Below are 14,699 nucleotides of genomic sequence, written 5' to 3'. Positions count from 1 at the left end.
ATAGCCCGCATCGCCTACAAATATAAAAAAAGTTTATATAACTTTTACATGATTTAAATTGTGTGTAATTGGTTTTTCCCTAAAAGCCAGAAGTTACGCTCTCCAGCATCGTATCGCTCTCGCAGAATTCTTCTAGCATGGCTAATGTTCCATATGAGGGAATCATGGCCCGAACCCGCATGCCTAGCATCCATATACCTTATTCGCAACTTATGATCACAAATCTGTTAAATTGCTTGTTAAAAAATTATTATTTAGCCGATTAAAAGTTTATTTGTTCTTACAATCATGGCATTTAAACTAAAAAATCCCTTTCTATTGTAGTATAGATGCTGGTCTTGTTTTCTAGGAGCCAAAATTTTTATATGAGTTCCATCGACGCAGCAAATAACTCCTGGAAAGCCAGTTTTTTCGAAAAAATACTCCTTGCATTCTGTGTATTCAGACTCGTCATGTGAAATTTTATCCAAAGAGGACATATAACGGATTCCAAAACGTCGAGTGTTTCAGCAAGTACAGCACTAACGGATGGCTGGGAAAGTCCAAGATGGAAATCATTTCCCACACTTAGTTGATAGGAACCTTGACCCAAAAACCGCAACGTTGCTGCCTATTTTATGGTTTTTGAAATCGCTGTTGTCCTGATTTCGTTTCTCATATGCGGCTGAATTGTTTCCAGAACATATCTGAAAACAGCTTTATTGAGACGAAAATAGTCTTCAAACCTGAAATAAAGTAAAATATTTCCAGCTGAAACATTAATCCATTCTAAACACCCGAAAGTTGTTATACATACTTGTTGTCTGGCAAACGAAATACATCGGAGTTATTCCTTATTTTTTTTTTCTATTTATTCTAAGCTCCTCTTTATTCTTTTCGTCAGTAGAGCTCGCACTACTGTCATAAAAAAATATTTTTGTAAAATCTTGAAATAAAATATTTAAACAACGCTTAAATCGCGAAAAAATATTCAGAAATAGTATGAAAAATCGAACAGCTGATCCAGAATTGGCAGAGATGGTATATTTTCCTTTCGTTTTATCGATAAACTGTCGACGTCATCTCAACAAGCTTAGCCAATACCGATTGGGTGTCGAAGTGACGACGACGTCGATACGATGTGACGTCGACTGAAAAACGACGACGATGTCGACGACGACAATGACAATAACGCCCCGATTCTAGTGTGGTAACAACATTCTTCACCACGGTAACGAAATCATGTGGAAACTTTTACACCCTTTTGGTATTCTATCCGCGAAAGTAGCCGGATAATTTTTTACCCACAAAAGTAGGTGGTTACATCGAAATAACCAAACAACAGCTGTTGTTTAGAAAAAGGCAAAACTGAAAAATAAAGAATTGTAAGCGCAAATAAGTAAAGATAATAGTAAAAAAGTGTTGCCTCTTGCTATATATTATATATTTGTTTACATTATGTACTTTCACAGAATAAATTACAATATAACTATGTAAAATCTTATGCATGTATGTACATATATACACATCGTCTCGTTTATTTGTTAACCTCGTATCTACGAGTGACACATTTTCGGTAAAGCCATGGCGGAACCATACAAGGTGGCAGCATGGTGACATACCTACAAACATAAATAGAAATTCCATGTACTTTGTTTTTGTAAATTCGATGGACGAATGTCAAAATCGAACTGCGTCGGAAGTTGATGTATCAAATCAAATAAAAAAGTTTATATTCAGCTGTCGCATGCTGCCACTTTGTATCGTTCCGCCATGGATAAAGCGAAGGAAACCAACTTTTAAATTTCACCACAGACACTGGTGAGTTTTTCGATGATGACAGCGTTTCCACTTTGGCCAGAATCGCGAATAAAAGAACTGGTAACGATTTTCGGTTACATAATGTTCTGGGGACTATTTTACCGGTAACGCTCAGAATCGGCCCGTAAGAGTGAATATGTATGGAGAAAGTCTGGCTCAATTAAGCCGACCATTGCTCTAAGTACAAGGGAAAACTGATACACTGCTGCGCTCACACGACATGTAGCCGGTTAAATTTCCGACACTCTACTATTGAGGGCATCTCTGCTCTAAACAAAGTGCACCTATTTTTATTTTTCGTACTTTTGCATGTACAGATAGTAATTCATTAAAGCAAGTTAATTTCTTTTTAATATTTTGTATATAAATTCCAATATTATAGTTTTTCTTATCTTTAGTAAATATCTGACTACAAACAAAATTTAAATTAATTACAATTTAATCCTTACACCACTAATAACTATATCTGCGCGATTTCGTCAGCAACTTACATATTAATAATAATACCAACACTAAACCAAAGCTCTGGAAAAAAGTAAAAAATTTATTTAAATAAATTGAAAATAAACAATGCATAACTGAAAGAATGAAACCAGACTCACCTCAAATCCAATGAGTAGCGCATGCGTCAAACGCTCATAACGATACACAGTCAAATAAGAACGTTTCACTGCTGAAAAACATCCTTCCTCATAAGGATAAATGCTTCGCAAATTGTTCTCATACCGATAACAGCTGATTGGAATTTTCATATTTAGATTAACATAATCTAAACCGCTTTTCACACCGCAGCATTCATGCTTGATCGAAAAGATGAAATTATTAAAATATCTTTACCAGGCATGCTTAACCAACGAACCGATATCAGTTCGTTACGACAATCAACGTTAATAAACGAAACAAAGTCATTTCGTTTCGTTTATTAACGTTAATTATCGTAACGAAATGATATCGGTTCGTTGGTTAAGCATGCCTGGTCTTTACACTTAATCTTCAAAAGCTCGCTTACCCTTTCTTGTATTTTATGCATTGCACCCGTTGTCACCAACTCCTTCATCCATGCTGTAGTGACCAAATTTTCTGTTGCTGTCATTTGTTTGGCTTCATTATAATGCCACAATTTCCATATATGAGATATGATTAATGCAATCAGCATAACAATGAACTAATCTTAAAAGGAATGCAATCGTTTTATAAAGATTTTAAAACAACATTACTTAAATGCATTTCAGCACTTACACAGAAAAGTATTCTTACTGAGCCGTATACAGCACCCAAACAACCTACAAATGTCGAAAGCACCAACACAGCTGCGGAGACTAATTGTATTATTTTTTCCATGTGCTCTGCTGATCCTTCTGTGAATTTTTCCAGTTCAAAAACGCAAGCGACCACTGACAATGTGCCAATAATCTGAAAATATAGATTAAGAAAATAATCTGATAAATATTAGCTGTATTTTTTACATCTATACACTAGCGTTGCCAAATGTCCCGTATTGGCCGGGACATCCCGTATTTTTCACAAATTTTAAAGTGTCCCGCCGGGAAATGCTATGTCCCGGCATTTTCACAATATCAAAATTAATAAATTATAATCTGCTACGAAACATGGTCATATTTGCGGCCTCGATTGTATTCAGCTCATTAGCATATTGCATCCAACTCTGTAAGGAAGAAAAATTCATCCCTACTGCGGTTCTGAATATTGTCAATGTTTGACATTTCCCACACCTAAATATAAATTTTGCAAAGCAAGTGTTGTGTTTTAAAACAAGGCGAATACAATACCAGGTGTTGTTATCGCAACAGCTGATTGCTTCTTCTTGATAATTTTCCATACAACGCCTTGTACTCCAATATGTCAGTTAATAGAAATCAATGAAAATTTCCTTTTGACTTGACATTCTTCTGCCCGCTAATTGGTTGAATTCGCTTTGCCACCACCTGGTATGGATTCACCTTGGTTTTGAAATAACGTTTGGAAAATGAATCCATAGAATATTAAACACAGTCAACCTATTAATTGTTATCCTGTTTCATAAAAATATTTGTTATAAATAAATGAGTTTAAAAAGTTTAATTCTATCTAAAAACTATTTCGCCAAATGAGCAACCCATAAAAATATATAGGTGTTTCTTATTTTTCAAATGTCCCGGGAAATTTTTAAATTTTCAAATATGAGGTTTGTCCCGGGAACCCGAAATAAAAATTTGGCAACCCTACTATACACATATGCACTTAAACTTTGTATGGACTGCCAAGTGCATAACTCTATCTACACTTCTGAAATTGCTGCCCAGAAAATTAGTACCTAAATTTCAATACGCATTATACTCAGATGCAACTGAAATGTGTCTCTATGTTTTACCTCTACAAATGGTGTGTGTCCACTATACACCGCAACCGATTCAGCTATAGGTTATAGACTATGGCGTGGCTCGTGGTGATAAGGGTTTTCTTACCCGCAAATGTATATACATGTAAAAAACACGGTTAATTACATAAATATAGATTAAAAAACTAAACAAGTGAGCGTTGTCATCCCCATATTTGAATTCGCCTTATCCCCGTATTTTGTATGGAATTTCCAAATATCAAAATAATGAAGTGGAGGGAGCAGAAATGAAATTCGTAGAAGGAACAAGAGTGAAAGTGGAGGTAGGAGTGAGTGAAAGCAAAGAGGATAAATACAATAAGAGCCGTCACTCGTTATTCTGTGGCGAGTATCTCACTGAAAATTGATGCCGAATGTTTTCTGAGAGGGACATTTTTAATTGTCTGGCATTTATTCATGCGGCGTTGTCACTTTATGCAAACTTGTTTTTTGGAAAGAGAATTAAATAAATTAATTTAATACAGTCGAAAAATAAACACAATTATCCCACGAAAATGTATAGAAGACATTTATAAACATCTCGCCCAAAAAAAAAGTAGCGACTACCTCTCAGTATACATCGAGTAAATGCCAAAAAAATAACGAGTGACGGCTCTTATTGTATTTATCCTCTTTGGTGAAAGTGAAACACAAATTTTAAACTCGCTATATTAGCTTATTATACTCAGTTGAGCAGAGCTCACAGGGTATATTAACTTTGATTGGATAACGGTTGGTTGTACAGGTATAAAGGAATCGAGATAGATATAGACTTCCATATATCAAAATCATCAGTATCGAAAAAAAATTTGATTCAGCCATGTCCGTGCGTCTGTCCATTAACACGATAACTTGAGTAAATTTTGAGGTATCTTGATGAAATTTGGTATTTAGGTTCTTGGGCACTCATCTCAGATCGCTATTTAAAATGCACGATATCGGACTATAACCACGGCCATTTTTTCGATATCGAAAGTTTCGAAAAAACCGAAAAAGTGCGATAATTCATTACCAAAGACGGATAAAGCGATGAAACTTGGTAGATGAGTTGAACTTATGACGCAGAATAGAAAATTAGTAAAATTTTGGACAATGGGCGTGGCACCGCCCACTTTTAAAAGAAGGTAATTTAAAAGTTTTGCAAGCTGTAATTTGGCAGTCGTTGAAGATATCATGATGAAATTTGGCAGGAGCGTTACTCCTATTACTTTATGTATGCTTAATAAAAATTAGCAAAATCGGAGAACGACCACGCCCACTTTAAACAAAAAAATGTTTAAGTCAAATTTTAACAAAAAATTTAATATATTTACAGTATATAAGTCAATTATGTCAATATTCAACTCCAGTAATGATATGGTGCAATAAAATACAAAAATAAAAGAAAATTTCAAAATGGGCGTGGCTCCGCCCTTTTTCATTTAATTTGTCTAGGATACTTTTAATGCCATAAGTCGAACAAAAATTTACCAATCCTTGTGAAATTTGGGAGGGGCTTAGATTCTAGGACAAAAACTGTTTTCTGTGAAAAAGGGCGAAATCGGTTGAAGCCACTCCCAGTTTTTACACACAGTCGACCGTTTGTCCTTCCGCTCGGCCGCTAACACCATAACTTGAGCAAAAATCGATATATCTTTACTAAACTTAGTTCACGTACTTATCTGAACTCACTTTGTATTGGTATAAAAAATAGCCGAAATCCGACAGTGACCACGCCCACTTTTTCGATATCGAAAATTACGAAAAATGCCATAATTCCATACCAAATACGAAAAAAGGGATGAAACATGGTAGTTGTATTGGTCTATTGACGCAAAATATAACTTTAGAAAAAAACTTTGTAAAATGTGTGTGACACCTACCATATTAAGTAGAAGAAAATGAAAAAGGTCTATAGGGCGAAATCAAAAGCCCTTGGAATGTTAGCAGGATTACTGTTCGTGATATTACATATATAAATAAATTAGCGGTACCCGACAGATGATGTTCTGGGCCACCCTGGTCCACATTTTGGTCGATATCTCGAAAACGCCTTCACATATGCAACTAAGGGCCACTCCCTTTTAAAACCCTCATTAATACCTTTATTTGATACCCATATCGTACAAACACATTCTAGAGTCACCCCTGGTCCACTTTTATGGCGATATCTCGAAAAGGCGTCCACCTATAGAACTAAGGCCTACTCCCTTTTAAAATACTCCTTATCACCTTTCGTTTGATACCCATATTGTACAAACGCATTATAGAGTCAACCCTGGTCCACCTTTATAACGATATCTCGAAAAGGCGTCCACCTAGGCCCACTCCCTTTTAAAATACTCATTAACACCTTTCATTTGATACCCATATCGTACAAACAAATTCCAGAGTCACCCCTGGTCCACCTTTATGGCGATATCTCGAAAAGGCGTCCAACCATAGAACTAAGGCCCACTCCCTTTTAAAATACTCATTAACTCCTTTCATTTGATACCCATATCGTACAAACAAATTCTAGAGTCGCCCCTGGTCCACCTTTATGGCGATATCTCGAAAAGGCGTCCACCTATAGAACTAAGGCCCACTCCCTTTTAAAATACTCATTAACACCTTTCATTTGATACTCATATCGTACAAAGAAATTCTAGAGTCAGCCCTGGTCCACCTTTATGGCGATATCTCAAAAAGGCGTCCACCTATAGAACTAAGGCCCACTCCCTTTTAAAATACTCATTAACACCTTTCATTTGATACTCATATCGTACAAAGAAATTCTAGAGTCACCCCTGGTCCACCTTTATGGCGATATCTCGAAAAGGCGTCCACCTATAGAACTATGGCCCACTACCTCTTAAAATACTATTTAATACCTCCCATTTGATACGCATGTCATACAAACACATTCCAGGGTTACCCTAGGTTCATTTTGCTAAATGGTGATTTTCCCTTACTTTGTCTCCATAGCTCTCAGCCGAGTATGTAATGTTCGGTTACACCCGAACTTAGGCTTCCTTACTTGTTTTTTATTTAATTTATTTTATTTTAGTTTATTTTATTTTTCGAAAAGTCAAGAAAACAATGGTTTTTGCTGACTAAAACCAATAACTAAGCCTAACTACAAAACAGAGTTAAGTAAATTAAGAAAAATAGACTTTGGGTAAGAAAAATCGAGCATAATAGAATTAGAGATCTCATTAAGCTCACGTAGAGAGCCCGACAATGGAGCATTTATGGCATAGTTAGTATACTTATGTTTAAAAAAAGGGGTTATGAGAACGAAGAGACCTCGTTGGAATAAGGAAATTAATCGCGTGCAGTAAGGAGCAATCAATTTCTCCATTAACAACTTTGAAAATAAAGGACAAGGAAAGGTTTGTCCTTCTGAGTTCTAATGGTTCCAAATTAATTAGCAGCAAGCGGGAATGATAAAAAAGGATTGGGTCTGATAAATGTAAACATTTTAGGCAAAATTTTAGGATATCTTTTGTACTCGCTCAATCCTATCTATTGCAAACTTGTGATAAGGCCTATGCAGCATATTCCAGTTTGGAACGAACAAACGATGAGTAAAGCTATTTTAGGGTATAGGGATCAGAGAAATTGATGCTATTACGCCTTAACAAACCTAAGAAAGCATACGCGTATGAAATTACGTAGTAATATGGTTACTGAAAGAGAACGAGAAGTAAAAGATAACCGCTAAGTCTTTAATCTCATCAAAGAAGTGACGTACCCGAGATAGTATATGCCGTTGGTAAGACATTGCGAATTTTAGACAATGTGAGATGAAAGCACTTGTTGAGATTGAGAGATAGAAGCGAATTACGGCACCAGATTGCTAATCTATGTATCTATGTCTGCTTGGTGACGCTGTGCGTCATCACCATTTTTAATAATGGGGAAAATTTTTAGGTCATCAGCGTAAAGTAAGAACTCCGATGACACAAAACAATATCCTATATCATTGATGAACAAAATGAAATGAAGAGGACCTAAAATGCTCCCTTTGGGTACCTTAGAGGTGGCAGTAAAAAATTGGAAGATACACCCTCAATCGAGACCATGCAGCGTTTGATACTTAGGTAGGAATACAACCACCTGAGAAATATAAAGTGAAAACCAAATGAAGCGAGTTAACGTAGTAACATATTGTGAGATAACTTAGATTTATATTTTCTGCTAATGATTATTTATTTAGGTGGGAGAGGTAGAGGGAATGAAGGTGGGAGTGAGGGTGGATGTGAAAAGGAGAATGAAAGTCGGAGTAGAAGTGAAACAAAAATTGAAATTCGCTATTTCTATGTAATTATCTTAAGGGGGTGTACAATATGAGATTTCTAAATTCTATAATTGAGACTATTCAGTTGGAAGAGGTAGAGGCTTGGGAGTGAAACCCCATTTTTGTAGGGGAATGAGAGTGCGAGTGAAACAAATATTTAAATTCGCTATAACTCCGTAATTATTTGAAAGGGTATACAATATATGGTATATATGTAGGCCAGCCGGACCCGTGCGCATCTTGCGCAACCAATATAAACGTCTGTTATCAAATATCAACAAAAATCATCTGTTCTATCAATCAATTACAGCTTACGCTGCCATCTGGCGTATGAGAACAACTGCCGGTAATGCAGTGCAAATATTCACAATAGTGCCATAGTACAAAAAGATTTCTTTGTGTGCTCACAATCGTTTATTTTAACAAATTATTTTAATTAAAACTATAGCTAAACAAAAGCTCTACGACCAAAAATGCCCAAAGCTCGCCAACAGCCCGAATCCCCATCTTTACAACCAAAACTTTATTTATAGATTTTGATTCCAAATAAGAGCGAAAAAGGGATCCGTATATAAAAACAGCAATTAGAAATAATATATATATGATTCTATATATAGATTCTATATATGGAGTAGTATTGGTGGGAGAGGTGGAGACCGCGAAAGTGTAAATGCGCGAGTTTTCGATGGGCGCTTTTTTTTACATCGAAAGAAACTTTAAGAATGTTCAGCCAGGGGCCATTACAAGAACCCTACTGGCATACGACTCCACTCTGATAAAATATATTAGCAATCTGCTGAATGGCAAAACGATTACAGCGGAATAGAAATGCGGATGAGAGAAAGCTGAAAACGGCTCTTCCCTACTTCTGATCGCGTTTGTGAATGATCTGCTTCGGGATATAGACGATAGGGGCTGTAAAGTAGTGACCTGGAATTTATTTCCGGAGGCTATTTCTGAATACATTGAAGGACGCTTCATACCTGTTGCCTTGACCATGCGGTTTGAGGGGCATGGCTGGAAGAGCTTGGATTGCCATGTATTGCTGTAACCAAGTCCCCTTTATTTCACGGTCAAGAGGATTGAAACATTGTATCGATTGGTGCTGGTTCAAAAACCGAGACCCTTCGTACTCGGTTTAAATATATACTCAGGTAGTCAAACGGCTATCAAAGCGCTAACCTCTGACACCGTGAATTCGAAAGGGTTTGCATGACCTCAATCGAAATTTATTTAAAACACTCACTCCTCAAACGATTTCATCTTTTTTTATTGGGAAGGTAGGCAGGGAGGCAGGTAGGTGAAATGGCTGCGACCCTCGTCGCCCAAGTAGCCATTTAAAGCCGTTTTGATGCCATGTAACTCGTCTAAAAACCTACGGAATATTACGGTCAATGTATTACAACCAGCCAGTTGTTGATAAAATTAAGAATATTCGGGATTGCTATCACAGATAACCCTCTGAGGTCTTCTAGAAACGGGGTTCCAAGGAACCTTAGCCGGGCTCTAGCTAGAGCCGGGCATTTACACAAGTGTTTACTGTCTCCCTGGCATTTGGGTCTTTGCAGCTTCTGCAGTAGTCGATACACGGACTGCCCATCTTTTCCGCATGCGTACCTACTACCCAATGACCGGTGCAGACTGCTATCAGTTTGCGTGTGTTAGCCCTGGATTTGTTCAGAAGACTTCTCGTCCTCTTTCCATCATAATTTGGCCAAATGGATTTTGATATTGCACAAGTGGTGATGTTATTCCACTTTGTTTGTGCTTTCTTCAAGTAGAAGCTTTGGATATTCCCCTTGGCTACTGCTTCGACACTGGTTATTTCCTCGTTCATCTCGTATGACCCGGGACCCAGATAACGCGTAGTTCTAGATTGGTGGATAACTGGGATATGAGTCGCTTACAAGCCCACACTAATTTTGAGTTAATGTGTGGCGAGGAAAGCGCTTTTATCGCTCGGAAGCAGGTGAAAAATGGGGCCTAAAGCAGCTGTGGGGCAAGTACGTCCGGTCCCTATGGCACCAACGCACGCAGTGCGCTGGACTTTTTGCAGGCTGGTGAGGTTGTAGCTCATACTTAGAGCTTCCCACCAGACTATGGAAATATAGGTAAGCACCGTTCGCACCACCGCTTGGTATACCCAAAGTACCATACTTGGTTTGAGTCCCCATTTCTTACAAAACATTGATTTGCAGGCATAGAAGGCGATGCAGGCCTTCCGCACCCGCTCTTCGATGTACTTTCCAATTCAACTTGCAGTCAAATTTTAGTCCCAGATACTTGGTGCTCGATGACTGGGTTAGTTTCTGGCCGTTTAAGAATGGTAGTCTGAAGGCAGGTTGCTTGTACTTCCTCGTGAAGGGAAGCAGGTCCGTCTTGTCGGGATTTAACCTAAGACCACATCCCTGTGCCCACCTGCTAAGTTTAGCCAAGGCCCTTTCCATGATTACGCTCATTACGGAGGGGAAAGGACCAGAGACCAAGATCGCCATGTCGTCGGCATACGCCACGATCTTAACCCCCTCTGCGTTAAGTTTTCCTAGGATTTCATTTATGATGATGAACCAAAGCAGAGGTGAAAGCACCCCCCCCCCCTGTAGTTTGCCTCTGCATACCTGCTTGCCAACACTAGCTCCGCCTAGCTCTGCTGTTATTTCGCGGTTGCGAAGCAGGGTTGAAATCCAAAGCCGTAGTGGCTCTTCAACCCCTGCCCTACCGAAATCGCTTCGGCTCTTACATTGTTAAACGCGCCTTCCACATTTTTTATTGGGACTATTCCAGAAATGTGTGCGCCGAAGATTGTCATAAAACGTCAATCCCTCTTCGCCTTAAGGCTCCCGAAACTTTAGAAAAGATTTGGTAAGAAAAGGGGCGGTGCCATTTTCGAAATTTTTTTATTTATTCGTTTTCTTATTATAAATGGACTTGGGAAGTAAAACCGTATTGATATAAAGCAGTTTTCCCAAAGATAATGCCTATTATATGCGCACAAAGTCCCTCTAAAAATATTTTATATAAAACTGGGCGGAGCGTTACAGCGGTTTCATCAATTCTTTTTAAAGCACATTCCTTATGACAGAGGTAACCAGTTTATCGAGATTTGTGATGACAACTTAAACGATTTTTGATTTACTTTCTTAATTGCCGCTCAGCCGTTCAAAGAGGGTCCCAGGCGCTTCTACACACGTTGCGCTTACTGGCGCCAACTGGTAACACCAAGAGAACTTAAATTGGTTTGGACCGATTCCTGTTCGCCCTCTTCCTCTACTTCCGTAGGGAGGTTCCGATAAGATTACCTTCTTGGCCAAAGCATTATATTTCTTTCGTATACCAGCGATGTAATGCCCTGGGACGGTGAACCCGGTGGCAAATGATGGTAATCGAATTAGTGTTTCCCTACCCGATTATGACGAAGTCAGAAAAGCACTAACCCGATTTAAAAACAACAATGCCGCAGGCGCTGATGGATTTCCTGTGGATCTATTCAAATACAGCAAGCGAAGATTTGGTAAGGCAAGTGCATGCCTGGTGATTGGAATCTAATTGTTCTTTGTCTAGTCCAAAAGAAAATAAATTTTGAAAATTGCGCCAACTTTCGGGGAATCAGTCTTCTTTGTATCGCATATAAGGTGCTGTCAAGCGTGTTTTGAGTAAGATTGAATCACATTGTGAATCGACTGATTGAACCTTATCAGTGTGGCTTCAGACCTGGTAAATCTACCATCGGCCAGATTTTCCCAAATTTTGGGAAAAAAACAGCGAAAAAACTATTGACACACATCACCTCCATGTCGCCTTCGAACGTCGAATGTCACTACGTCTGAATTTAGTTTCCTTTCAAAATTTATAAGGCTGTGTGAAATGACTTTGTGCAACACCATCGGCTCAGTCAAGAATGAAAAGACCTCTCCGAGTCGTTGGAAACTAAATGCTACTTTGGACTAAGCAGGCAATTGAAAAGTCCTTTATCGGCAAAGGAAAACCATGCTCTACAGGTGCCCGCCCTGATATACATACATATATATGGTGTAAAAATATGGGCACTAATGTGGCGGTTCTGGGAATATTCGAGAGAAAAGTTCTTCATAATATTTATGGACCTATACGCGTTGTCGACGGCGAGTATCGAAGAAGATTTAATAATCAGCTGTAAGAGCTTTACGCAGACATCAACATAGTCCAGTGAATTAAAACACAGCGGCTACGATGGAGGTATTCCATGGTTTTCGATTTATGCGCAACAAATTTAGTTTGTCAGATGTGGGTGGTGCCACTCCCCATTTTGAAAATTATCAAATATTAAATTATGGATCCCTATTCCAACCCACTACAATACAACCCACGCATGAAACATGAATGTTGTAGCTGCATTAATAAATAAATAACCACTTTTTTATGTCTTACAAAATTGCATATTGTATATATATATACTTGTGGTTATCGTCCGATTTCGCTTTCTTTAAAAACAAATGGGAGATGAGTATAAAAACTGAATTTCGTACGTGTGCCATCGAACAATTAAATATTTACATTACATTTTTTTTTTTTTTTTTTAATAAACTTGTTTTATTTTCTGTTATTTTGACAAACCTTGATGCAATAACTACCAAATTTAGTTTTCTTCAAATATTATTAGAGTCGCGCTGAAATTTCACCTAACTTACAATAACCATAAAATCCGGTGAATGTTTGCTGTCCCGTACAAACGTATTCATACTTTGGATATTTCACACACATTTACATATATTTCAAAATTAGCTATCAACTTTTATTCAAAAATATATCACACAATGCTAATGAACTAAATATTTCAGCTTATAAATGTATGGTTTGTCGTTTTTAGGGGCGAAAACTGTAAAAATGCATACAATTTATCCCGTACCAATCGTGGAATGCTCCTATAACTTTTTCGGTAACTATTTCACTTTCAAATTTTGTGTGATTAAGCTATGAGGCTTTCTAGACTTTAATCTGAATTATATTGTTTCAGACACATTTTCACGTTTTAAATCAACGTTCGAGCTAATGAAACTTAATTTTGCTTTCCTTTTTTTATTTAACCCACCAAGCTGAATACATTGAAGACGATAACGGTCCATTGCAGGCAAGATCTGCTAAAAAACGTAGTTAATGCCATTTTCTAAAGGACTTCTGTTCTATTTAATATTTATTTTCCTGTTTGTACCAAAAATTTCAAAACAGTTATTAATTCGAGTTCAATCTCTTTCACGACCGCTTAGTAATTCTAAAAAATCACCCGCCACTAGCATCGCCTTTAAAGACAAACAACAAACTATTATAGTGAAAGTGAATTTGTGAAATATTCGAAACAATCGCGATTTCCAAAAATTCATACTATAATAAATGCCACATCAATTTAAAAAACGCGTAAATATATGCACATATGAATATATATTGAAGTGTGTATGTAGTAGAGGTTTACGCCGATCACTTATCGGCGGCGGCGGCGTAGGCTCTATTATATACCGGAGGCGGCGTGGGCGGCCCGCCGGCGTACGCCGGTGTTCTTACTTTAAGCTTGATTTTTCTATTTAAAAAAATATTTAGGAAAAGTTTTGTTTGTATGTATTTAAGAAAATCAACGTGTTGGCCACTTCTGAAAGATCCGGGGTTTTTACCTCAAGATCTCGCAGACCGTTCAAAAATTTTCAGGAGTATCTCCTTGCGGAGGGATTGTCCCTCGTTCGCTTACTCCAGAGAGGCTTCGAACCTAACCCCGGTCTTTGGAATTGGTACTGCTGCGTCTGCTGGAAAGAAATAGAGATACATAAAATAGTCACACTTTTGTCTGTATATCTCGTGCAAAGCAGCCTAAGTGGATGCCATTGCGTAATGGGTCAAAATCATATAATCTTCGGCACATCTACATAATTAAAATTTTACAAGAACCCTGGAAAAAATTTCTAAAATGTAGACCAAAGTTTGCAGACGTTTGTGTTCACAACATTGATTTCGATAGTCTTCGTTAATTCAAAACGATAGTTTAGAATGAAAGTCGACCGATTTGATGTTGAAAGATGTTAACTGCTGTTTTCCGGCCTTATGATATAAGAGCTAATTATGGATGAACGCGTAGCTTCAGTTTTCAGACTAGTTCGAATGTCGACTACGTCTTGGGAAAGCTTCTGCTTCACCTCTTTGAGTGTTCGTGCGCACCTTTTTTGGGTAATTTGCTTTTTTTAACAACTTGGGGACAATTTGAAAACATGTTCGCCTTGGGTCATTTTATTTGAATTC

The 14,699-nt window shown here is 37.7% G+C and overlaps 1 protein-coding gene across 2 annotated transcripts; it reads right to left on the bottom strand.

Annotated features, from left to right (window-relative positions):
* Positions 1-1,171: 1,171 nt before the first annotated feature.
* On the bottom strand, positions 1,172-13,739 carry Tsp42Eo (Tetraspanin 42Eo). 2 transcript variants are annotated; one of them, XM_067778171.1, is made up of 5 exons: positions 13,106-13,481; positions 3,040-3,213; positions 2,810-2,965; positions 2,403-2,600; positions 1,172-2,325 (listed from the first exon to the last, which is right to left on the bottom strand). In XM_067778171.1, the coding sequence occupies exons 1-5, from the start codon at positions 13,154-13,156 to the stop codon at positions 2,254-2,256; spliced, it is 651 nt and encodes a 216-aa protein (XP_067634272.1). In that variant the 5' UTR covers positions 13,157-13,481; the 3' UTR covers positions 1,172-2,253. The 2 variants fall into 2 exon arrangements, with proteins under 2 accessions (XP_067634272.1, XP_067634271.1); XM_067778170.1 differs by lacking the exon at positions 13,106-13,481 and adding an exon at positions 13,507-13,739 and having other exon boundaries at positions 1,176-2,325.
* Between the last annotated feature and the right edge of the window lie 960 nt (positions 13,740-14,699).

The sequence above is a fragment of the Eurosta solidaginis genome, chromosome 3 (genome assembly GCF_040869045.1).
Source record: "Eurosta solidaginis isolate ZX-2024a chromosome 3, ASM4086904v1, whole genome shotgun sequence".
Lineage (NCBI taxonomy): Eukaryota > Metazoa > Arthropoda > Insecta > Diptera > Tephritidae > Eurosta > Eurosta solidaginis.
Note: the sequence above shows the minus strand (reverse complement) of the source record. Positions and strands in the feature narration are given on the sequence as shown.

Bases quoted from the DNA above. Each gene is read 5' to 3' on its own strand.
- Tsp42Eo (XM_067778170.1), bottom strand. From the start codon at position 13,578: ATGGCATTAACTACGTTTTTTAGCAGATCTTGCCTGCAATGGACCGTT. The intron at 3,214-13,506 runs GTGGGTTAAATA...CTATATTTTCAG, and splicing joins TCTTCAATGTATTCAGCTTG to ATTATTGGCACATTGTCAGT. The intron at 2,601-2,809 runs GTAAGCGAGCTT...TTTTCGATCAAG, and splicing joins TGCATAAAATACAAGAAAGG to CATGAATGCTGCGGTGTGAA.